At 35.8% G+C, this 26,348-nt stretch overlaps 1 protein-coding gene and 1 long non-coding RNA gene across 2 annotated transcripts; one reads left to right on the top strand and one right to left on the bottom strand.

The window, feature by feature from the left end:
* The first annotated feature begins 18,882 nt into the window (after window positions 1-18,882).
* On the top strand, window positions 18,883-20,867 carry LOC113707442 (uncharacterized). The gene is made up of 2 exons (XR_011820616.1): window positions 18,883-19,015; window positions 20,522-20,867. It is a non-coding gene; the product is annotated as an uncharacterized lncRNA (long non-coding RNA).
* Window positions 20,868-20,976: 109 nt separating this feature from the next.
* LOC140013455 (uncharacterized) lies at window positions 20,977-25,986 on the bottom strand. Its single transcript, XM_072062740.1, has 2 exons — window positions 25,117-25,986; window positions 20,977-24,789 (listed from the first exon to the last, which is right to left on the bottom strand). Exons 1-2 carry the CDS (start codon window positions 25,984-25,986, stop codon window positions 20,977-20,979), a joined length of 4,683 nt encoding a protein of 1,560 aa, XP_071918841.1.
* Window positions 25,987-26,348: the final 362 nt, after the last annotated feature.

Below are 26,348 nucleotides of genomic sequence, written 5' to 3'. Positions count from 1 at the left end.
AGTTCAACCTTATTTCATGCATGCCAAAATGAGGTTTTGATTTATTTCTTTGAAACCAATTTTGTTTCTTGTGTTGAAACAAATCATTTAAATTATCCATTCTCATTATCAAATCTCCTTGTTCTCTTTTAAACATTTCACACAGCTTTATTTTTCTATCAAGTTCAGCACGTAGATCAGTTTCAACTTTATTTTAGTTATCATTTTCAGCTTTCAGATTCTTGTTCAATCGAAAAAGACTTGCATTATCCTGAATAAGAAAATTGATTTTCTGTTTTAGTTTCTTGTTTCTAGCATAGGAATCTTTCAAATTGTTATGCAATCTTTCAATGAAGGAATTAACATTATCATCAGATTCCTCATCACTATCAATTTGAGAATTGCAAGTAATTACCCCATCATCACCAATGGCCATGAAAGTCATTTGAGCAGATTCTTCTCTTTTTTTCGACTTTACCTTCTGAGTTGCAATCATTCCATGTGATTTAAAAGTTGTTAAACTTTGGTTTTCGTTCAACTTTTCCTTCTTTCTTTTTCTTCATTGGGTACTCACTCACGTAGTGTCCAAACTGGCCGCATTCAAAATATTTGTCAGTTTACTTTTTATTGAATTCTTACTTTCCTTTATTTCTTGCATTGTTGAATTGATTTAGAAATGAATTGCTGGATCCTCCCTTTCTGAATCTCCTCTTGTTGAGAATTCTTTTGAAACTTCTTGTGATAAGAGCAAGATCATTGTCGTCTACTTTAGCATTATCTCCATCCAAGGAAGTCAAGTCATTTTCATTTTGAGATGCTTTTAGAGCAATGCTCCTTCTCACCTTTGCATCTTCTTCCTCTCGTATCTTGGTCTTAAGTTTCAGTTCATAAAAAGTTAGAGAATTAATAAGAGATTCAATAGGCATAGAATTCAGATCTTTTGCCTCTTCAATGGCAGTTACCTTACTCTCCTAATCTGTAGTCAATGCATTCAAGATCTTTCTGTTTTTCTCACCTAGGTTATATTCCTTTTTCAGAACTTCTAGATCCTTAATGAGGTCATTGAATCTACAATACATCTTGTCAATGTTTTCATGAGGTTCCATATTGAATGATTCATACTTGGTAACTAGAATAGACTTTTTTTATTCTCTCATATTCTCACTCTCTTCATGGATTTCTCTAAAATTATCCCAAATCTCTTTAGCAGACTTACACCTTTTGACTCTAATGGATTCATTTGAATCCAAAGTACTATACAACACATTCATAGTCTTGACATTCAGAGTAAGATGGGTTCTATCATCACCAGTTAATTCATTTTTTATTTTTGGTCATAGTTTATGAGTGATTTCATTTGTTATAGAGGCATGATATGGACATTTATTAACAATAAACTACAATTCAATATCAATAAATTGCAAGAAAATGATCATTCTCTCTTTTCAACTCACATAATTGGATCCATTAAACATTGGAGGTCTGGTGACAGATTGACCTTCAAAAAATATTGCATTATTGGTTGTCTATTTTACTCCAAAATCGATTGAGCTTAATCTCTAAGAGACCAAACTCTGATACCAATTGTAAGAATCGAAAACAACCTAAGAGAGGGGGTGAATTAGGTAATTTAAAAGCTAATCAAGTTATGAGACACTTTTTGGCTCGATATGAAATTTTTCCTCTTTTCTAAATGATCACACAATAAACAATTGATTAAGAAAGCAAGATTGCTCAGGAGTAGAAGAGATAATTAATTTATGTTTGCAAGATAGTAAGTGAAAGAGAAAGAATGACAAACCAAATATTTTCAAGCTCCTCTTGAGTTTGAGTATCACTTTGTAGAACAAAGCCTCTTCAAGTTGATCAAATACAATCAATCTTTGTGTATAAAGGAACAATCACTTCCTCCTTACCCTAAGCTACACTTGATCAAGTTAGGAAATTTTTACTATCAATCGGATAATCCTCACAAAACTGCACTATTGAAGTATTTTTCTCACACAAGAACAGCTTACACGAAATTCACACAAACAAGAGTATAAATCTTCTTTGAAGGATATTTTCTTACTAAAATCACTCTAAATCTTTTGTAGTCTTAATGTGCAAAAGTTGTTTGGAAGTGGTTGACCATACTCTATTTATATGAGATCAAAAAATTCATCTATTAATGCTTCCAACCGATAGAAGGTAGTTGAAAAGTCAACTAGCCGTTGGTAGTGTCGGACGTCCAGTAGGCCTATTTTTTGCATTCAACAGCAGGCAATGAGTTCAAGAAGGAATTTTTCTTCAATTCTTTCGAACATCCGGTGCCTCCAATGTTTTGCGTCCGAAATGTCGCAATATTTGTTGGACGTCCGGTGCTCTAAACATAGCTTCCACCCTACAGTTTAGGCAAGAAAATTCGAACTTTTATACAAGTGGGTAAATCTGAAAAATTTTCAGCCAAAATCAATAAACATGCAACTATGATTCAGCCATATAAACATACCAACTTCTATATAAATAGTTGTCATGATAGAAAACATGAAATCTTAGTAAAACTTCACTCAAAATTCAAAGTAAAAGCTGAAATTTCTAACTTTATGCAATCGGTCAAGAACTTGGAACAATTCCAGCAAAGCAATGAGCCTGGACCAGCATTTTAGCGATAAAATCCACCTTGTTAAATAAATCAATGAAATAGATAATGCACAAAGGGAGTTTGTAACTTAAACCAACAAATGTTTGGGTTTAACACTGAGACTTTGGGTTTTAAGGTTTCATTAACCGTAATAGGATTTCCAACAAAGTTTCTTCAAACATCAAGTCATATTCCTTATGAAGTAAAGCAATACAGTACATGCAGGTCATAGGAAGAGAAATGGGAGGTCTATATGCTATGTTTAGACAAATTCCATCAAGATTTCTTGGGAGAAAGGAACCAAACTTGCAGTTTCACTCCATTGGTTTCACAGAGGTTATTGTAGCTGTGTTGCTGCCAATTTTCTCATATCTAAGCCAACAACTTGCTACTAAAATCAAAGACAACATGCTATATATCATACTAAACAAGACATATAACATTTATAACATGACTTCCTAGTGAAAACTCCTAAAAATTTCACACTAAAAGGCTACAAATTGAGCTCATGTTTCCCCCTTGATCAAATCTGAAAATTTTTTAGTAGCTCACATGGATGCTATATTTGCACCAAGTTTCATCTGTCAAAAAGGATTCAAGGATCCCTAGCAACTTGCAGCAAAACAAGAGCCAAAATCTAGAAAACAAAAGGTCATCTCTAGTTCGATCCAAACTGAAAAATTTTCAGCAATAAAGCAGGTCTCTACAACCAATTTCTACTTCAACCCAACCTCAACCAAACATACATCAAAACCCTCTAAAGTATGTGAAAGAAATTGAAGTTCCAAATCATGTTACTTTTAAAACAAGCTCGAAGTTAACTCCCTTGTTTTGGTCCTTCTCCTCAGTCAAACAAGCTGGAAATGGAACCAAGACTCAAGCTTCCTTTCAGTTTTCTCTCTCTAGTTGCTCTCGGCTGAAGTGGAAGCAAAACAAGAGAAATTTCTTTGTTTTCTCTCAATCTTCTCTCGGCTGGAAGGTTGCAGCAGGACACAACATTTTTCTCTCTACTCTCTCTCAGCTGAAACACTTGAAAGCAAGACAAGAATTTCTTAGCTCTCTCTTAGCTATAATCTCACTCTTTCTCTCTGGTTTTCTCTTAGTTGGAAGATGGAGCAAGACAAGCAAAAAGCCTACAGCTTTCCCTCTAGTCTCTCAACTAGAAATGAAACAAAACAAGGTCATAATTCTCACAACTCTCTCTCAAGTGCTCTCAGCAGGAATTATGGCAAGACAAGAGAAATTTCTCAGCTTGCCCTCAAATTTTTCCTATTCTCTTGGCTGGAAAATGAAGAAGAAAGATCTCTCACCTCTCCTCTCTCTAGAACCGACCAAAGCAAGAGAAAAAAAAGGAGGAATAGTGCTACAAGAAGCTTCAATTGGATAGATATAAATCTAGTCTTGGTCAAGGTTGGTCAAGATCGGTTGGTTAGGTGACAATTGGAAAGATTGCAAGGTAAGTCTATCACTTTGTCTCTAATTCACCAAGATATCTAGGGCTTCTCCAATTACCTCTTAACACCTCATCTCACTTACCCCTTTTTCACAAAACTTCTTCTAATCATCCAAATTTATCGTACACTCTCACTAGTTGGTCACACTAGTATCATGCACTAGAAAAATTAAAATGCATCAAATTAAATAAGACAATAGGGTAAAAAGTACAACACAACTAGTAAATCAACTAAGGATTTTAAGTAAGTAGGTTAAACTAACAAAATCATAGAAAATGAATTTTCGTTAAACTAACAAAATCATAGAAAACGAATTTTCGAATCCTCACAAATTCTATGCCAGTGTATGTGCTATTTCCTCGGTCATCTTCGTGGTTTGAACAACTCTTTGACAATCAATGCAAACCATCTTGATTTTCCAGTTAAGAATATGAGACCTCCCACAACTAATATGAGCACTAATCCACAACCATATCCCTTTCAAGTGAATCCATCAAAGAATTCAGAATCATATTATTGTTCAACATCCAATAGCGTGGCTGGTAGTGGTGCTTCTGTATCTCCACAATCTTTAGTCTGTGGAAATTCACACAAGTCCAAATTTCCTCTGTATAAATCATCTAAAAATGTATCAAAATGCCTTTCTCGTGGAATGGGTCCAACTACATGATTTTTTTAGAAAGGTTTAAGAATTCAAGAAAATCTAGATTCAGTAGCTCCCTGGGAATGGTTCTTTCAAGTTGGTTCCAAGAGAGGTCTAGACATTCAAGCATATTCAAATGCCCTAGTGCCCTAGAGATACCACCACTGAAGTTATTATGAGAGAGAGTGAGCAATTGAAGAGAATGAAGGGATCCGATAATCTCTAGAATTTGTCCTTCGAATCTATTGCGTGAGAAGTCAATGGCTGTTTGAGTTATTAGGACTCTTTCAAGACTATACTCTATCCCTTTGATAAATAAACCTATAGAATGGATGTAATAATAAGCTCCATTGGTAAATCCTATCATAGATTGGACAAATTCCTTTCGCTAATGGTTTGAACTTTTCATAGCATTGAAATTGTTGAGAATGTCATTAGGTAGAGCATTTGCCAGCTCGTTGTGGGATGCATCAATAATTCTCAACTGAGCAAATGGACTTTTAGTTTGGCAATTGCCAATTGCTCCGTGAAATCGATTAGATTTCAATACTAGGACCTCAAGATGAGAAAGAATTTCCAACCAAATTGGAAATTTATCATCTATCTTGTCATTCCCTAAATCAAGGAGTTCCAAACATTCACAATGAGCTAAAGATCACGGCACTGGCCCTTGCAATTGATTGTCATTCAGCATAAGAAACTGCAGAGAGTTGCCTTCTAAAAATGTTGTGGGAATGGAGCCAAAAAGCATGTTATTTCCCAAATCCACAATTTCTAGATAGTTGAAGTTTCCTAAGCATTGAGGATTTGGGCCAGAAAAATTGTTATTTGACAAATCAAGAATACGAAGATAACCTGGGTCACAGATAGAAGGAGGTATTTGACCCTAAAGTGAGTTGGAACATGGAACTCACATCTAGATACTCCATAAATGGAGTAACAGGGAGTTGGTCCATGGCACCAGTCAAAAACTTATGTGAAAGGTTCAATTTGGTCAAAATATGCCGAGTCTTAGACATGAACCAGCTTGGAATTTTGCCATGAATCATGCTATTTGAGAGGTCCAGAAATACTAAACTCTTTGAATTTCTAAGAATCTCTAGAACTTCCTTTATTCGGCAAGAAGACAACCCTCAATGCATGAAATTTGAATAGGAAATGGTTACATTGTTTTCAGTGTTCTATGGTGCTTCATGCTGAAGAGGGTTCTTTTGAAACTGATTGAAGTCCACAAACAAGTCTTGTCCAACCCCAGTAAAATGGTATGATTAAAGATTAAGGTAAGATAGGATAGGAATAGTAAAAATTGATAGAGGAATTGAACTAGTTAGCTGATTACTTAAGACATCTAGATAGCCAAGATGTGTAAGGTTGAGAAGTGAATTTGGAAATTTCCAAACAATAAATTACGATCAAGTAAGAACATAATTATCTTTTTTGAACAGGAAAATTTATTTGAAATTTTCTTTCGAAGATAGTTATAATCCACAGATAATTCAGTAAGCTATGTAAGGTTGCCAATTGATTCAGGAATGACACCAGAAATTTGACAAGAATTTAGATCCAAAGCATTTAAGGACCTTATGCACCCAATTAAATCTGGCAATGCAGCAGAGAAATTTGTATTGAATAGGTTCAACTGCCTTAGAGAATCAGAAATGCTGCAATTCAATTTTGGCAAACTAACAGAAAGATTCTCATTACCACCTAATGAGAGAATTTGCATATTCAGTAGATAAAAAACATTACTTGGTAGATTACCTCTTATTTTAGTATCCAAGAGATCTACATATGTCAAAGAAGAAGAAAAATTCACCCTAAACTCGGATGAGATTTTCACCGACCAAAGTGACAGCTCTTTTAAATGGGTTAAGTTTTGAAGCATTGCTTCAAAATTGCTAGGTTCATATTTTAGAATCGAGTAATGATGAGCATGGGGTATACATATAATAATTAGCTCATCTACAGTTAAGTTTTACGTTTATAAAATCCTAAATAACCATACGTAATTTTTTGCAAGTATACGAGTCGTAATTGAGTATAAGGTATTAAGGGTCGAATTCACAGGAAAGATTCTCAATTACGACATTTTTCGAACTCCTTTATTATTTAGACTATCATATATGTAAGAAACTAAATCTACACCATAAACATGAGATAAAAGTAATATAAATAACAATAGAAATCTCCTAGAGGTATGGAATTCCTAACTACTCTTATAAATGAAATTACCGGTTAATTGAATCAACTATATTGAAACTTAGTTATGGCATAATTTCCTAATGTATATAAAACCTACTCTCATAGTGAATCAACTATACTTGTAACTAAAGCATACCTACTCTCATAGTTATGAATTTAACTATAAGTTCATTTATTCTATGAAATTACATGAAACAAGTTAATAAACCCACAAAGGTATACCTCTACTCTCATGAGTGTATTCCCTAGGTTTATCACTTCCTTGAACTAGTATTAAATTATAATTCTCATTGCAAACTTAACACTTTAAAATTATCGCAATTAATGGCCGGTTAATCATGATTAGATAAACAAAAGTGATAAATAACTTGGTCAAAATAATATTACCAAATAACCAAGTAAATATCACTAATAAGATATAGAAAGCCATCCATAACTCTAAGCATAAACTTTAGTAAAACATGAAGAAATACAAATCCAAACTTATATAATAACTAAACATGAAATCAAATACAAGAGAGAAAGTAGTAGAAAAGATATCACCATTGTCACATGAGATCAAACACTCCATCTTGTTCTTTAATCTTCATCCGAATTTAGCTTCAAGTATAAGAAGGATCAACTAAACTTACTATACTAATCTACCCTAACTAATGAATTAAGAAATTCTAGTGAAAACTACATTTTTGTGATTTTTCTCTAATCTTCCAAAGTTATGAAACCAGTGCAATTAATGGCCCTATTTATAGAGAAATTAAAGCTCAAGATGAGTTGTTTCTAGTTGGTAAATTTGCTTTTCGAAATCCCCAAAAGCTGTTTCTACAAGATTCTATACTTGCTTGCTTATTTCTAGCTGGATTTCTTGCACGTGATTGGTCAAAAAACTTGTGTGAATAAAGAACAAGTTGCAGTCACAATTGAAGAATACATCACCTCAAAAACACGATCTGAGGTCACGTATTGACCCCACGTTTTGCCTTTTTTGCAGGTTTGCTCATTTCGGGTTAATCCTCATCCGTACTCTATTTTTATACCAAATTCCACAAATATTTTCTTAATGATGGAGGCTGAACTAACTCTTGTATAAAACACCAAAGTTGTAGTCCTTTGATTTAGTTTTCCAATGCCTCAAGAATCATCCAATTAGAGCTCTGTAAACTGAGAAATAACCAAAATACCCTCAACTGGTCAATCACCTATTTCAGCTTATGACAACAAACATAACCAATTGTATTTCAACTATTTGACAATGAAAATGACTGAACTGGACTTCGAGGTCTTCAGAAGAAATATATATCTATCTCTTAGATTCAAAATAATTTAAGAATCATCTCAATCCAATGTGTGTAGCTCAAGATATAGCCAAAATACTACAAGGTATCAAAGCTATTTTAACTTGCATTTCATCTTTTGAACATTTTGCACTCCACGTCTTCTTTAAATCATTTCAAATCATCAACAATCATCTAAATATTTTCTCAATTCACTCCATTTATTGATTGAATCATTAAATCTACAAAAACAAGAAGTTTTTATCATTAAAATGCATAGAAATGCAATTTTTATATTTTAACCATAAAAATATCAATCTTCACTAGAAACCTAGTTCATTAAATATGAAAAAATAAATAAAACACACAAAATACACACTTATCAAATTTTCTCACACTTGAACTATTACTTATCCTTAAGCAATTAAGAAATAAAAACCAACAATAGTCCAAAAATTTGAAAATAAACATATTTGTACAATTCAACTTCATTTCCTCAAAACAAGGTACAAAACCATTATGCAATCATTCAATTGAACTCAAGTACTCATAATATCAACTAAAGAAGAGCCAATTATATTTTAATTTTAACTAATTCAATTCAATTCCTCATCCTTTCCCAATTTCACAAGCAAGTCATAGGTCAATAAAAATACTTTCTAAACTCTTGATCATCTCTCTTCTCAAGTTCAACGAGGGATTCTATTCATATGACATAGTTAAATATTACTCAAGTTGTGAAAGTACATTTTGGCGTGAAAAATGACATTTTTAGATGAAGATCGCCAGTTACTCAACACTTCACATTCTCAAGTTGCCTTGCATACTTTGAATTCAAGTACCATTTTACACGAAATTCAACATTTGTGGATGAAACCTCCCGATTACTAAGTATAAGAACCATTAGAGTAGAACAACTTTTATTTTTTTCCTTTTTTTCTTCTTTTTTTCCTTTTTTTCTTACTTTTTGTCTTATTTTTTTCAAAGTAAAAATTATAATCATTCCCTCAAAATAATAATCATGAGAAGAGTATTGTAGAAGAGTATTGCAATTATTGACTATATTTATCACTTAACTTATAAAATCAAGTAAAGAGAAGAAATTTCATCAAGCAAGCAAAATTTAGCTATAATTTTTCCACTTTACATAATATACTTTCCTACAAATGTACATATTATACTCACATAATAGTCATTTTCAAGTTAAATGAAAAACGAAATTTTCGAATCACATATATTTATTTCAAAAGTAGAAGAAATTTAAATTACTAATGGTATGAAACTTGTTGCCCTTGGATAAAATTGATAAAATTTGAAATCTTTGGGGGCAATTTTATAATTTTAGATAAGATTTTGAAAAAACTTTGGCAGAATTTTCCCTTGTAAATGGATGAAACTCCCTACCAACAAACTCAAGCTTGACAAGATTCAAGTGCAATTCATATTCTAACATATTTCCAACATCAAGTCCAAGCAATAAAAGCACAAGTATCACGCATTTCCTCCCCCATATTTAAAATACACACTATCCTTAATGTGTAGGGAAAGAAAAATAATAAAAGATAGAAAAAAGTACTCCCCAACGCAATGGCTGAGATCTAGATCAACCATGACGCACGAACCTTCACAAAACACTTAAACATCTACGAATATTGTCAAATGGAGCAAATGCAAAATAAAAGTTAACATCACCCTGCATAAGAAAAGAAAAGAAAAGCTAAAAGAACATAAAAGCAAAGCAAATCGGAGGCTCATGATGCTTGCCCAACATCTCCCTCACTAGCACCAACGGATCCTTGATCATCACCACTAGTTCTAGAAGTAGTGCAAGGTGGAGTGATGCCCAAATGATCCTCTATATGACACATACGAATATCATAGGTATTTAAGTGAGCATCGATCCTATCAAGTCGTTTAACGCCGAATAGGATCAAGTCATTTGATCCGATAATGTCGAAAAATCGCTCCAGTTGGAAGGCCGGCAATGGTGGGGCAGAAGTGGACAGTCTGGCAGAAGTAGATGGATCGGCAAAAGTAGATGAACCATCAGAAGTAGAGGGACCGGTTTCACTTTGCTCAACGTGACTAGTTTGTCTTGATCTATCTTTTTTTGGGCGAGGAAAATTATCCGTAGGAATGCCCATGCCAATAAGAGTGGCAACATTTAACTCCTCTATAGGTTGCACCAGAGCTTATGGGATGCCCTCCATATTTATGCCTTTCTACTCGAAAATTAAGGATAGAAGATGTGAAAATCTCGGTCGATAGGAAGTCGCACTCCTTCGGGCGGTCATCCTTATTTTGCTAATGATTATATTTGGGAGTGGGATGCAAGCTTAAGGCGAATCCCGATTATGGAACATGTGATCCAAGAAATAGATGTCACTATGTCAAACTTTTCATTGGCCACTCTTCTTAGGAATCACATTATGTGCCATGACATAGATAATGAAGCAGTGTCGATAGTCGAATACACGCACTAGGGTTGTCTCTTTCCTAGATGAACGAAATGGTTGATATTGTAGATCAAATCTTATCATGACATGTGAAGGGTCCTAATGTTTGTTTGGCAAAATAAATACCTTCTTTAAATTAATGACCGATCCTTGATTATTGTACTTCAGAATTTGAGCAATTGTGACTCTAGTGATGATGAATTGTCTACCTCGAACAAAAGATCGAATTTCTTCTCCACTATAGCCCTTTTTATTATCAATGTTGGCATAGAATTCTCGGACCAAATTTGGATATATGTGGTGAGGGAGAGAAAGAATAGGTGCCCATTCTAATAACTCAAAAGCTTCTGTAATGCAATATACGGCATCAATCTCTGAAGTTAAGTGCATCTCATATATAAACTCCATGTGCTCAGACTCCTCGAACCAATCTTAATTATCTTTGAACATAAATCGCTCGATATCATAGTTCGGAGCTGATGGACGCCTAGATGAGCTTCTTCGTAATCTCTTTTGTTGGGTTACCAGAGATGGTGTCCTCTCAACACTTTCTTCACTATAAGATTCACGAATAATAGTCTGTCCTTTTCTTATCATGGTGTCTAAAAAGAAAAAATCTTTAAATTGCTCATACAACCTAGCTAAAATATCACACGTTCACACATTGTACAAGAATTAATTCCTACAAAACACCTAGAAAAAGAATCTTTTCACTTATAGTAACTGTAGATACTTTATAGAATTATCATTCGTGTATTAGGGATTAAAATTGGTTCAAACAACCACAAATTCACATCTTCATGTCATAAAGAATTAATTAAATATTCAACGATACCCAATATTATAACATAAGAGACATGGCATTAAAATTGTCAAAAAATTACAAAAATTATCAAAATCAACAATTTATTAAAATACACAATGAATATGTTCCAATTAATAAATTTGGCAATAACCAAGTTTATGACAAACACTAATTAGCAACAATAATTCACATTTAATCGTAAACATAATAAAGTAAAAATTATCCCAAAAATAAAAAAATTCATTAAAATTACTCTTTATACACAATGCACATGCTAAAATATCATCAACCAACCATTTTTAGTCATAATCAACAATCAAAAGACTCAAATAACAATCTAATCCACTTTTTCAATTTTATCCAAATTTAACAAATTTAAAATTTAACAACTAGGAAAGTATCACATTGCTACATTTGAATATGTAAACATGTTTAAACAACCTTAATAAATAAATTGGAGGCCAAAAATATCAACAAACATCATTAAAAATTCAAAATTAGAATATGTCAGAAAGTTCAGGAAAGTGAGAAATACCAACTTCTAAAATACAAAAATTTAATGAAGAAATTTACCTCAATCACGTAGAAGGATGTTTGGTGATGCTAATGATGTAAAAAAAACCCTATAAAACACCTTCTAATTGACCCCCAATTTCTTGGACAAAAAGTTAAAACCCTAGCCTAGAATATTCTTTTAAACCGATTTTGAGATGTTTTTCTTAGATTTTAATCAGTTAAAAAGGTTCTACGAAGGTTAAAAGATGTTGTGTTGATGATTTGTTATGAAATGGAGTAAAAATGAGATTTTGTGAAAGTGTGTGTGAGTATGTGTAAAATGCGGCTAGAAGAAAGATGAACAAGAAAAAGAATAAAGCTATGTTTTCGATTTTTAAAAGAAAAAGGAGAAAACGAGGGTAAAAAACACGGCCCTGGGTCGCATTTTATGGGATGTGGTTCCTTTAAATGATTTTGCACAATCCAATACACAGGTAAAGAAAATGCCGCTCTAGTCGCATTTTCTTACCCATGTTTTCAGTTTTGTTGTGTAGGCGAATAACGTGGGGTAAAACATGAGAAGACCTGCATTTTTACCCGGCTTTTAAGAAAAGCGTTTGAAGAACAATGAAAACGCGGGTATGGTCTGCGTTTTCATGGATGCATTTTTACAATTTTACACTTTTAGTGTAGAAATTCTGCAATTTTTTTTTTAAAATTACACGCATCACCCATTTTTTCTAAAATATATCCTAGATCATTCTTTTATCAAAATAAATAATACACGCACATGTAAAATAATCTAAACATGCATTCTAACCCTCTTTAACGCATCAAAAACTACAATTACTCAATTTGAGGTATTGAGATCATTGATCAAACTTCACCATTTTTATCTCATTTGACCACCTTTGCTTCTATTTCCAAATCCTACAAAACAAATACAACAAAATAACATAAATACTTACTTTAACCCTAAAATCACACTTAAATTAACATAAACTTAAACAAACATTGGGTTGCCTCCCAATAAGCATTTTTTTATAGTCTTTAGCTTGACTATTTCATCTCATTTTTCGAGGAGGTTTTGTCAATGAGTAATTCACCAGAAACTCAAATGATTCATAGATATTGGCTTGAATGTATGTCACTTGAGTACTCACCAAAGGAATGTCCATATAACCTACTTGGGTGATGATATCTTTAGAACCTACTCATTCAAAACACTTCTCAAGAGGGTTTAAATATGAATCATGCATGCTTATCTCTTGAGGTTCAACATTAGTTCCAAAGATATTATCATGTGAAATGGGCATTTTTTGATTGAAACACATATTAGATGCATAATTTTCATCAAAATGCAATCCATTTTCACATGCAACATGCTCACCATCCATGCTAGAGTCATTTTTCATATTATTACAAAAAATAATTTCACACAAAACATGCAATTGGTCATGAATTCTACCAAAATGAGAAGCTAATTCATCTAACCTATCCTCAACTCAAGCAAAATGATCAGAGGTTCCATTGGCTAGTTTTTCTATAACTAAATCAAATTGATTAGAAGATTTTTCTATGGCTAGCTCCCAAGATGGATTAGCTAATGGTTCACTTTCTAATTTCCAAGATAAAGATCTATTAGCTAACCTTTCTATTGCCAATTCTCAAGATGGTTTAGATTCATATTAGACACATTCAGGTGGGTAATCATATGATAACATTGAAAATCACTATAAGTATAATAATTACCCCAACCATAAGCATGCGAATTACCCGAATTAGCACCATATTGATCAAAATAAGAATTGCAACATCCAAATTCATCAAAATAATCTACATTTTATGTATGAGTAGCATGATAACCTCCATACAAGTCACAAATCACATATAAGAATAGAAAGTATTAACATTCCTCTTTTGTTCAAGCATGTTTGTAATGGTGTCCAATTGAACTTTTAATGTTATAACATGAAGTTTAATCTTTAAGCTCCTTAAACCGTCTTCAAAAGATATATCTTCGGACACATCTTGGTTACCTCTATCTAAGGAGTTTTGCAATTGGTAACAATTCATTATCGATCTTCCACTTCTTAAGTATTGTTTTACTTCTTAGGCATTGTTTACCCATGTTTCCTACTCTCCTTGAGTGCCTAAACATGCTTTCAAAGCTGGTCAGTCAAGAAGAATAGGTGGCTCGACACATACAAAAATAGGACATTAAACACAAAACAAACGACTCAACAAAACACTAAACGTAACAAATAAGACACTTAATACCACAAAGACAAGAAAAACAAGTAAAAGTGTCTAAATTAATAAAGTTATTCTTAGCACCGATATTGACAAAAAATCTTTCTCGACAAAGACACCAAAAACTTGATGAGCGCAAGGTATACATCTAACAATTAGCTCATTCATTGCAAATTTTTATGTCTATACAATGCTAAATACCCCACATGTGATTTTTCGCATGTATACAAGTCGTGGTTGAGTATAAGGTATTTAGGGTCAACCCATAACGAAGATTGCCAATTATTGATGTTTTTTGAAATTCTTTATTATTTAGATTATCATAAGTGTAAGAAATTAAATATACACTATAAATATGAGATAGAAGTAATACAAATAATAATAAAAAACTCCTAGAGGTATGAAATTCCTAACTACTCCTACAAATAAAATTACCGATTAATTGAATGATATTATCTTAGCTAGTTATGATGTAATTTCCTACTGTATGTAAAACCTACTCTCGTATTGAATCAATTATACTTGTAACTAATTCATACCTATTCTCGTGGTTATGAATTTAACTACAAGTTTATTTCTTCTATGAAAGTATATGAAACAAGCCACTAAAACTGCAAAAGTGCACCTCTGCTCTCATGAGTATACTCCCTAGATTTATCACTTCCTTAAACTAGTGTTAAATTTTAATTTTTATTGCAAATTTAACACCTTAACATTATCACAATTAATGGCCGGTTAACCATGATTAGCTAAGCAAAAGTGATAAAGAATTTGGTTAAAAAAATCACCAAATAACCAAGTAAATATCACTAACAAGATATAGAAAGTTCATCTATAAGTCTAGGCATAAACTTTAGCAAAACATGAAGAAACACAAATCCAAACTTATATAATAACTAAACATGAAATCAAATACAAGATATAAAATACTAAAAGAGATATCACTCTTGTCACATGAGATCAAACTCTCCATCTTACTCCTTAATCTTCATCCAAATTTAGCTACAAGTACGTATAAGAAGGATAAACTACACTAACTATGCTAATCTACCCTAACTAATGAACCAAGGAAATTCTAGTGGAGACTACATTTTTGTGGAGTTTCTCCGGCCTTCCAAAGCTGTAAAACAAGCTCTCCAAAGGCCCTATTTATAGAGAAATTAAAGCTCAAAGTGAGTTGTTTCTAGTTGACAAAATTGCCTCTTGAAACTTCCAAAAGTTGTTTCTACAAGATTCCCCACTGGCTTGCTTATTTTCAGTTGAATTTCTTATAGATAAATTGGTCAAAAAACTTGTGTGAATAGAGAACAAGTTGTAGAACAAGTTTCAACCACAATTGAAAAATACGTGATCTTGAAAACGGGACCTAAGGTCGTGTATTAACCCCACATTTTGCCTTTTTTGCAGGTTTGCTCATTTCTTGTTAATCTTCATCCTTGCTCTATTTTTATACCAACTTCCACTAATATTATTTCGATGATGGAGGCTGAACTAACTCTTGTACAAAAATTCAAGTTGTAGTCTTTGAATTAGCTTTCTAATTTCTCAAGAATCATCCAATTTGGAGCTCTGTAGACTGAGAAATAACCAAAATACCCTCGATTAATTAATCCCCTGTTTCAACTTTTGACAAAAACATGATCGACTGTATTTTGACTTTTTGATAATGAAAATGAATGAACCGAACTTCGAGGTCTCACAAGAAATGTAGATCTATCTCTTAGTTTCAAAATGATTTAAGAATCATCTCAATTCAATGCGTGTTGCTCAAAATAGAGCCAAAATACCACAAGGTATCAAAACTGTCTTAACTTGTATTTCATCCTTTGAACGTTTTGCACTTCAAATCATCAATAATCATCCAAATATCTTCTTAATTCACTCCATTTGATGATTGAATCATTAAACCTACAAAATATGAAGTTTTTACCATTAAAATCTATAAAAATGTAATTTTTACAATTTAACCATAAAAATGTCAATCTTCACTAGAAACCTAGTTCATTAACTATAGAAAATAAATAAAATGCACAAAAATCAAATAATAAAACACACTTAAAATACACAAAATACACGTGAGAATAAAAGAGAGATCAAGTGAATTAGGTTGGACTAGTGTGATATTTCTGAATTAATTTCACCTTCGAAATTTGAACTTGAAAGATTGAGGTGGGCCAAACTTTTTAGGGAGCCAAATCGACGTAAAATCCGTGAATCGGTGAAATCGTTAAAAGCAAGGTTGAGGCGGTGGAGATGAGAAAGTTGGAAAAGGCTAGTGTTTGGATGGATGACTCCATAACTCAGATCCAGCCCAATTACACGAGCTGTGAAGTTGTGGCATGTGACGCCAGCCCAATTGCAACAAGCTGTCTCTGCTTTCCAATGTGTTGTTTTTGGATATGGATGCTAACCCATTTCATCACAATCTTGAGAAGCATAACCTGTTATGCTAAACATTTCTTCGAATTGAAGCAGTGCAATAATGTCAATAAAATAAAAAAAAAAGCAGTGCAACAGCATCATCGTGACGGCACAAATGATCTCCCAAGAAAGTGAAACTGATCACTTCTTGAGGTTGCAATAGAAAGAAGAAAAGTAAAGCACTAAAAAATGTTATCTGTCTCTTCATTCTTGCTTGATAAATTTAGTGTCAGCATAACGGTTATATAAAGGCACGGAATTTACGTGGTGGGGGTATTATATGGAAAAGGTTGTAACAAATTTTTCTTAAATGTTGAGCAAGGTAATAGGGGAAGTATAAAGCTAGAAAAGTAAAAATCAGAAAGTTAAAAGCTTTTTTCTTTACTGGTTTGTTGTTTGAACCGTTGTAGTATGAAAATATTAAGTATTTTGTGAAGACGTTGCATGTATAATACTCCATTCTTTTTCTTTAAACTCGTAACATTGCATCATCTTCATCTTCATCTTTTTTTTTCTTTTTCCCTTAAAAACAAATATTTTATACAATATTCTGATGAGATTTGATAAAGAAGTAAATGAAGAGAGGAAAACTAATAAAATTCTACAACATGATGAAACAATGTTATCGTAACTTTTTTTCAATAGAAAAAAACAAAAAATCATTTAATCTCTATGATATTTTCTTATATATATATATATATATATATATATATATATATATAAAGCGATATACTCTTATTATGATCACCAGCTCAAACTTCATAGACCTAAAGGATCTTATTCTAATTTGAACACAAGAAGTCAAAGTGATGCTGCAACGACCCTTATTGTATATTTCTTTACCGGGACAACTTAATTAAATCAAAATAACTCAAAATTCTAAAATATGTCATAATAAAATGCAGCCAATGAAGGTTTTCTCAGCTGTTAAGATTTGTACCATTTGCCTAAACGAAACTCATATTCAAATACACTCCTAGCAGTTGCTTAATGATACACCATATGTAAGAACACCTATAAGTTGTCAAGGGAGTAGCTGATTTACCCTGGCGTAATTTGAAGTGTGGTGACCTCCCTTTCTGGCTTTCTCTTAAATTTTCATGTACCAAAACTAAAAGGAAAGAAATAAAAGGTAGAGGACAAATGTAATTTTAAAGTGCAAAACATGAAGTAAACTAAGATAATTTAGAGTCAAGAAGCAATTTTCTACTGTTAGATAGGAAAATTGAGTCATGATTTAGAAATAGTTGATCATCAGCCAAGATCGTAATTTTAATTGTCAGAACTCATAAAACTAGTCAAGTTTTGTCATTTAAAAGAACTCCTTTTTCTAACCAAATTGGAAATAAAATCGGCTCTACTTGTACGGATTGTATTAGTAAAGGAAGATGCACCACCAAGAAGCCACAATTTGTAGCCAAATAGCTGATTTTTCTCCTAAACTCCACACATACACACTGATTGTCACTCGAAGTGAATATTCGCAAAGTAACTCTATTAAAAATAAAATTAGCATAATTTGTTCCAGTTTGCTTAAATAAAAAGAGCATTTACTGTCAAAAAATGCTTTGTATCTTCAAGCAGTAAAATTGTTTAATGTATAAGATATTACAATCAATATATTTAGTTTATGTATATTTTTCTGTTACTTAAAAAGCCAGCATACAAGTTGCAATCATTGTGCCATTTCCATATTACTATAGACACTTTGCACTTTAAATTTATCAAAAGTTTTTTAAATCACCCCAATTGTTTGCGCAATTAATAAAAGTGGACTAGACAGCGCCCATGAGTTCATTACTTTAAGAAGACTTGGACTAAAAAGTATTGCGTAATTTATACAGGTAATGAAGTATATGCAAGGTCACTTTCACAACATACGTGTGGGTGAGCATCATTTAGTAATAAGTCTATGGCCACTCGGACTTGGAATAAATTCTAAGCAAAAAAATAATGAAAATGATGATTAGCAAATTAGAGCACTTGTTAAACCAAATTAGTTAATAAAGTGCCCACTTATCTGTTTGAATTCGTACAAAGATCCCCATTTCAAATTCTCTGCACAATCAATATGAAAGCAGCAAAAATTGGGATTTATGTGAGAAATCGTAATACAAAGTGTGATAACCAAGTTCCGAGTTGGGAGTTTAAGAGAAGACCAAAGATATTAGGGATGAAACTTCAAGACACAGAAAATTGAGGGACCATTATGTAAATAAGTATTAAATGAAAGAATATATTAGTGTAGTGGAGTTTCGCTGTTGAGGTACTTTCCCAATTCTTTCTTTCCTTCTCTCAACCGAAGCTCTTCCTCCTTTCTTCTTTCTTTCTTTTTGATTAAGTTTAACCTTGAGGAATCAAGGTTAATTGACTTGGGAGGAGCATGGAGATCTTATCGAGCCAACTTATCAATGTAAGTTTCAATACTTTGAACCTTATTTATGGTTTGGTTAGATGAACTATTTCGTTTGATTTTTATGCATTATTGTTATAATGGATTATATTGATTCTTGATTTGGTTGGGATAATTTATCTCTTATGTGTTGACATTTTTCCTAGAACTTTGTGATTGGTAGAATTAAGTTATGGGTCAAGTATGTAGTTGTAGAGTTGGTGGTAATTAGATCATGGGTTTGTTGACCATGGGTTAAGTTTACTCATTTTGCACTTGGAACTTGGTTGAGAAATGGAAATTAAAGTTGGATGGTTTTGGATTGGAATAATCTCATGTACATCTTGGTATTGAACTAATAATTAAGGATTAGACATAACAAATAGAGGAGATACTAGGTAATACATAGTTAAGGAAAAGTTGAATTTCATTATTTCTGCGATAACGGTAAGCCCTGCATGACTTTGGAAAAATGGTCATAAGTTGGTGTAGAAATTTCGGAATTGAGTGATTTTTGTTGCTTTTGAAACTAGATTCATAGACCTTTTCAAAGATATGAAATTTAGATTCTGATTCTTTCCCTATTGATACCAGAAAATTCGGGAAGTTGACCAAAATTCTGGCTCTACACTGTACAGTAGTACTAGAAATGTCAAGACTTTTGAATGATGATAGGCCAGTTTGTGTTTCGAATCACAGAACGGTGTCTTGAACACATTATTAGCATTAAGAGTTTAGTTTCCAACGGTACTAATTTTGTAGGTTTTTGATGTGTATAGTTTAAATTGTGGTTGTTTAACTGAGCACTGCCAAAGGTGGAAATCATACGTAATAAAAGCTGCTTTGAACTAAGTTTTCATATTATAGGTGTGGGAAGCATTTTTCTATATTTCTCGTTTGATAGTTCTCGAGTTGAGTAATTTGGGATTGTTTATAGGTGGGGAGGACATGTACTACAAGGATTACTTGAATTGAGTTCGGTATTTGTTTGTTTGGCTAAGTTAAGTGGTTTTGGTACTCACTGCATTTCCAACTCAAGTTTTATGAATGAAAATGGTTTCAACTGCTTATGTTAATATGAAATTTGGCATGGGTGAGAATAGATTTACTGCTTTTGACATGCGAAGAATTATGATAAAGATGAATATGATTTGTTCTGAATTCTGAATGCAATGTATGTTCTGCAATATGAGCTTGTAGTTTCTTGGTTACTATCTTTGGAACTAGTTCCACCACATCCGTCTGTTTGACCTACCTAGCGGGACAAATAAGTAGGAACCTTTTGTCTGGCCTACCTGACAGGACAAATAGTCAGGATTAGATATTCGATTATTGATAGAGACTGAGAGTTCTTGACCTTATTGTGATATATTGTTAATTATTGAATTTGTATAATTATGTACTCGTATGACAATTGTGTTTTAAAATTTATTATGATATTCACTTACTCGTGTTGATAGATGAGTACGTGACCTACTTATTGGGCAAGTGATTTGCTCACTCCATTTGTTAATATTTTCATTGAAGGATGGGTTTTACGAGATGATGTATGATCAGGTATGGGAGCTTCTAGGGAGGACTAAAGACTTGTTTAGATCAGTCTTACTTTGGCTGTTTTGTTTGGTAACTTTTGTATATAGAATTAGATGATGGCAGTAAATGGTTATATTTTGTATGGAATGTTGAATTTTGGGTCATGCGAATTGCTACAGATGTACATGGTAGGAAGATTTAGAAGTCAGTAGGTACAAAGCTTTAATTATTTGATTTTGATTCTAAACAAGGTGATGTTCTGTCCTGGTTTTGGGGGCGTGACACAAAGACACATAAATGATATTCTAAAAATAATCAACACTTTATTTTCTTAAAGCCACTTATTTCTTTCTTCTACTTGACATATATATATATATATATATATATATATATTTTTTTTTTGGATAAAATTAAATTTTTATTTCAGTGCAACAAATAATAAGTTCCTCTCACAGACGTCTAATTTTCCGAACAGAAGGCATTCCTATTCTATCCAGTCTAATTGCCCCGCGAGCCAGCCTCGGGAGCATATGAAAACCGTCGTAGACCTTGACCTGCTGCTCAGGATGAGATATGCCCACATTGGATAATACATCAGCAACTTTATTAACCTCCCTAAAGCAATGTGAGAATCGGGCAGGGTCCTCGACCAACCGCCAAATCTGTCGGACTTCCCTTCGGATCTGCCACGGGCACTGAATGAGCCGCTGGAGAACCCCAACTAAGACCAATGAGTCCGATTGCACCCATAGATTAATAAAACCTCGGTGAACACACGTTTGAAGGCCAATGAGAAGGGCTAACGTCTCTGCGCGAAGACAAGTAGTTTCCCCGAAGAAAGCCGAAAACGCAACGAGAGGCATCCCAGTTGAATCTCGAAGAACCCCTCCACCTCCACCCACTCCTGGATTACCTTTGGAACAACCATCCGTATTAAGCACCAGACTCCCCGTCGACGTCGCCTCCCAGCGAACAAGTTTAACGTCAAATGCACTGGTAGTCAAATGCGACCAATCAAACAACTGACAGAAAGTTTGCACCCCAAGCTTTTGCTTGAAATGGATCTCCACAATGGACTTGACTTCCGAGAAGATGGATTGACAAATGACAGAAGACCGCATCTGTTCCCCTTCAAACACTGCTTTATTTCTAGCCTTCCAAATATGCCAACAGATAAAACTTGGAAGGATAAGACAAATAAAACGCCGAGTCGCAGAATCGTGTGACCGCAACCACCAATCGACTATGCGAGCCCGCAGTGAAGAGCTTGGGGAGTTCAAACCGCACAAACCACCAAAATAAGACCAGACCTCTGACGCTACGTGACCAATGGCAAACACGTGCTCAATAGATTCCTCAGACGCACCATGACAGCAAAAACATTTAGAAGGTAAATAGAACCCAAGTCTGCACAAAGCATCCGGCAGTGGCAGCCTCCCCCTCAATAAGCACACCATAAAGAATGACACTTTCAAAGGGAGGCGAGGATGCCAAACCTTAGAGGAAATCACCGACGTGTTACGGGCTTGTCGGACGTCTCGAAAAGCAGATGCTAATGTGAATGTACCAGCCGTCGATGGCACCCAAATGACTTCATCTGCACACCCTCCATCAGGGACTGGGTACTGTAAGATGGAGGGAACAATGTCCCCTAGCAAGGTTTGAGACAGAAGACTTGCGTCCCAGTGCCCATTGGTAATAAAATTACAAAATGAGAGAGATAGATCAACTGGTGCTCTAAGAAATAAGGCGCCGCTGCCTAGCCAGTTATCATACCAGAAGTGACACGACCCGTCATTGACTAATCGTACCATGGAAAGTTCCACATGTCGGCTCACGTTCAACATACGCCTCCGGATAGCCAAATCCGTCAACCTCATCTCTGCCTGACAAGGATGGACCATTCTGCAATACTTAGCATGCATGAAAGCAGCCCACAGTGACATTCCCGTACGGAAACTCCACCAAAGCTTACACGAGAAAGCTGTATAGACGTCCTTTAGCCTCCGAAACCCTACCCCACCCTCCTCAACAGGGTAACACAGTTGAGTCCACCGTATCCAGTGAAACTTCGACTCTTCGGCTGTTGACTCCCACAAAAAATTCGAGCAAACCTGCTCTATGGATTTAAAAAGCGAGGAAGGAATCACAGCAGCGGATAGCAAATGTACTGGCATGGATGACAACACGTGCTTGATTAAAACCATCTTGCCCTCTGCAGACAAAAACTTCGATTTCCATGACAAGACTCGTCCAAGGATAGACTGACACACTGCTGCGTAATATGAAGATTTACACCTCCCAAAGTAAAGCGGAAACCCTAGATAGCGGATAGGGAAAGGCTGCCAAGTAAACCCCGTGACACGTTCAATCACCCTTCTTCTAGCCAGGGACAGTGACGGATGAACCAAGTAGCCACTTTTTTGGGCACTTATCAACTGGCCTGAGCACCGTTGATACATCTCCAACACCTGCATAATGTCCTTCAGAGAGGAGGAGGACCCATTCGCAAAAATAAGCACATCATCCGCGAACGCCAAATGAGTTATAGAGGGGCAGCCATATGGAACTTTAAACCCCAAGAAACCCGGTTGCACCATGAGTGCATTTAAGCCTCTCGACAAGACCTCGGCCCCTATAATAAATAGTGCTGGCGACAATGGGTCACCCTGACGTAACCCTCTCATAGATTTAAAGAATCCGTGCGAAGACCCATTGATCAGAACCGAAAACCAAACATTAGACAATAGCCGCCATACCATATCTATGAAACGCTCCCCGAAGCCAAACCTCCGCAAGACCCCAATAATATGCAACCAAGATACCCTGTCATAAGCTTTGGACATGTCTAGCTTCAGAACGACGTTGCCACCCCTAGCTTTTTTCCCAATACCCGCCACCACCTCTTGAGCTAGTAGATAATTCTCCGATATATTGCGGCCCTTAACAAACCCTGATTGCTCGGGGGAAATAATCCTTGGCAAAACACCAGCCACTTTATCAGCCAAAATTCTGGATAACAACTTGTTAAAGAAGTTACACAGACTAATTGGTCTAAATTGAGAGAGATCCTGAGGATTCGAGACTTTAGGAAGCAGCACGATCGAGGTAGAGGTGACGAAGTGAGGAAGTTCTGCCCCATAGAAAAAACTGAGTACCGCATTATAAACATTCTGAGCAATAACCTCCCATGCAAAGGTGTAAAATTTACCTGTGAATCCATCAGGGCCCGCTGCACTATCCCCATCCATTGCCCTTACCGCTTGATGCACCTCCTTTATAGTAGGAGCTGCCTCAAACATGCAATTGTCCTCCGTTGTAATCAAGGGAGGAATGAGGTGCAACATATCGGAGGCAGCCTCCAACGGTCCAGCAAAAAGATTAGAAAAGTACGCGATAGCCTCACTTGCTATCTCAGTATCCGTATCCACCCACTCACTGTTGGATTTCTTTATTCGATGTATCATCCCTTGGGCCCGTCTCTGCCTTACCACCGCATGAAAATACCTCGAATTACGATCCCCACTTCGAAGCCATTTGACACGTGCCTTTTGACTCCAATACTGCTCTTCAATAGACAAAGCATAGCGAAGCTCCGCTTGAGCCTTCCTGAGCTCAACTTGACCCTCTTCCGAATCATCATGATCCACAGCCTCCTCAGCCCTTTGTACCGCCTGCTCTGCCTCACGAACAGCATCGAATACATTTCCAAACCATTGCTTGTTCCAGACCTGAATAGCCCTCCTCGCTGCCAATAATTTAAAGCACAATACACGCAGTGGAGAACCACTTGCTTCTTGACCCCAGGCATGTTTAATCACCTCCAAAAGGTCCGGTTTAGTCGTCCAGACATTCAAGAAACGGAAAGGCCTTGGCTTATTGTCACTCCTAGAAGCAAACGAAATCTTCAACGGCGCATGGTCCGAGGGATGTCTCGCCAAGTGAACCACAGAGATGGCTGCAGAGAAGTCCAAACATTTCCCATTGACTAACAGCCTGTCCAATCTCTTTGACGCTCTAGCTCTATCTCTCCGATTATTACACCACGTGAAACTAGGCCCTGAAAAGCCCACATCAAAAACCCCAGCCTCCTCCAAGAAGGACATGAACTCCACCCCCTCAGCTACAGCAAACGGTCGACCTCCCCGTTTTTCATGAGGAGCCATTATGACATTAAAGTCCCCCCCAATGCACCATGGCAGAGAGCTAGGCTTATCCGCTACTAGGTTGCTCCAAAGTTCCCTCCGCTCCTCCACGGAGCACTTTGTATGAACAAAAGACATTATAATTGACCCCGGCATCAACGGAGATTGCACAGAGAGAGATAAATGTTGGCTCGAATTACCAACCATGGAACACACGAAAGGACTATTGTAGAACACCCAAATATCTCCCGAGCAAATCAAAAGCCAAAATCAAAATGTAAGCGTAATCGTATGGACTCAATTCTAGACACATCTAGTTTGGGCTCACATATTGCAACAAACTTAGCCTGATGAGACTTTACTAAACTAATCAAACGTCTCAAATTAGGGGCTTTAGCCACCCCTCTAATATTCCAAAAGATGCCATTAATCATGAGATAATACCTGAAAGGAGTTATGGGAAGATGTCGCGGACCGAAGCTGTCTGTCAGAGGGAATGCGAGCACGCACACCCTTCCCTCTCGCTTGCTTGGCATCTCTCTCAACTGCCTGAGACTGGTCAATGTTCAAAGCCACCACCACTGACTCCCCCACCCTCTCTTGTCGAACAACCAGCCGTGGGGAGAGATTCCCTGCCACAGGCGATAACCCAATGTTGTCCCCTTGGCTATCGTGAGGCACCTCCTCCCTCCCACTTAAATCAACAACCAAACTCCCCAGCTCGCTGTTGTGTAGCAGAATCAGCTGCCCCGCATCAGCCTGCTGTGTATCGCGCACCCCTTGCTCCCCGTTCAACGACTCCTCCCTTCCGTCACATACAACCTGCCCCTCCTGCCCAGCAGCTGTAGCATCCTGCCCACTCTCCCGTAGTTGCCCACAAACGGCGTTGGATCGCATGCCCTCCACCCCAACCTCCACCTGCTCCGTCAAGACTCCCTCTGTCGCCAAAGGGCCTAAGGGTCGGTCCCAATCTGGTGCGCCATCGACCTGCCCAGTGCTCTGCAGCAGCGTCAATGTCGCATCAGCAACAAGGGAACGAGCAGGCTGCTGCACAAGGTCCGTCGTCGCCGCAGCCGCAGCCGTGTCCGCCTGACTTTTGCCTCCGTCACCAGCCATGCTTGAAGACTGCCCCACCATCAACTCTGCTCGTGTTGAATCCCCAATCTCCCCAGGCGTCGTTGCACCTCCTTTGGCCTCCTCGACAGCCTCAGCAGTTTCGCGCTGCTTTACGACTTGAGCCTGTTTGCCCTTAAGCACAGCCCCAACACCATTGTGCGTATCCTTCTTGCATTCCTCCACCGAATGGCCCAACATATGGCTTCATGCTTTAATTTAATACGAGCAGAGATTTTGAGTTCATTAACAACTGCAGTAAAAAATATGGATTCGAGTTCATTATTATTCAGCTTGGTCAGAAAACTTTGCCAACTGTTACCACTTGTAACTTCTAATCATATACAATTAATGTTCCTATTCTGTAACGTCACATATAAATCTCAAAAATAAAATTGTCAAATCTTCTTCACAATTGTCATGCCATTGCCATCATCAGGTAAGTCAAGAAAATATTCTTCTTTTTTATCTAGATAGTCAAGAATAAATTCTACTCAAGTTGTTTCCAAGAATTTTCACTTCAACAAATGTTTGGTGAAGACTGGACCTATCGATCATGAAAA

This window comes from Coffea arabica, chromosome 8c (assembly GCF_036785885.1).
Source record: "Coffea arabica cultivar ET-39 chromosome 8c, Coffea Arabica ET-39 HiFi, whole genome shotgun sequence".
In the NCBI taxonomy this organism is placed as follows: domain Eukaryota; kingdom Viridiplantae; phylum Streptophyta; class Magnoliopsida; order Gentianales; family Rubiaceae; genus Coffea; species Coffea arabica.
The sequence above is the reverse complement of the archived record's forward strand: the minus strand, read 5'-3'. Positions and strand labels throughout refer to the sequence as shown.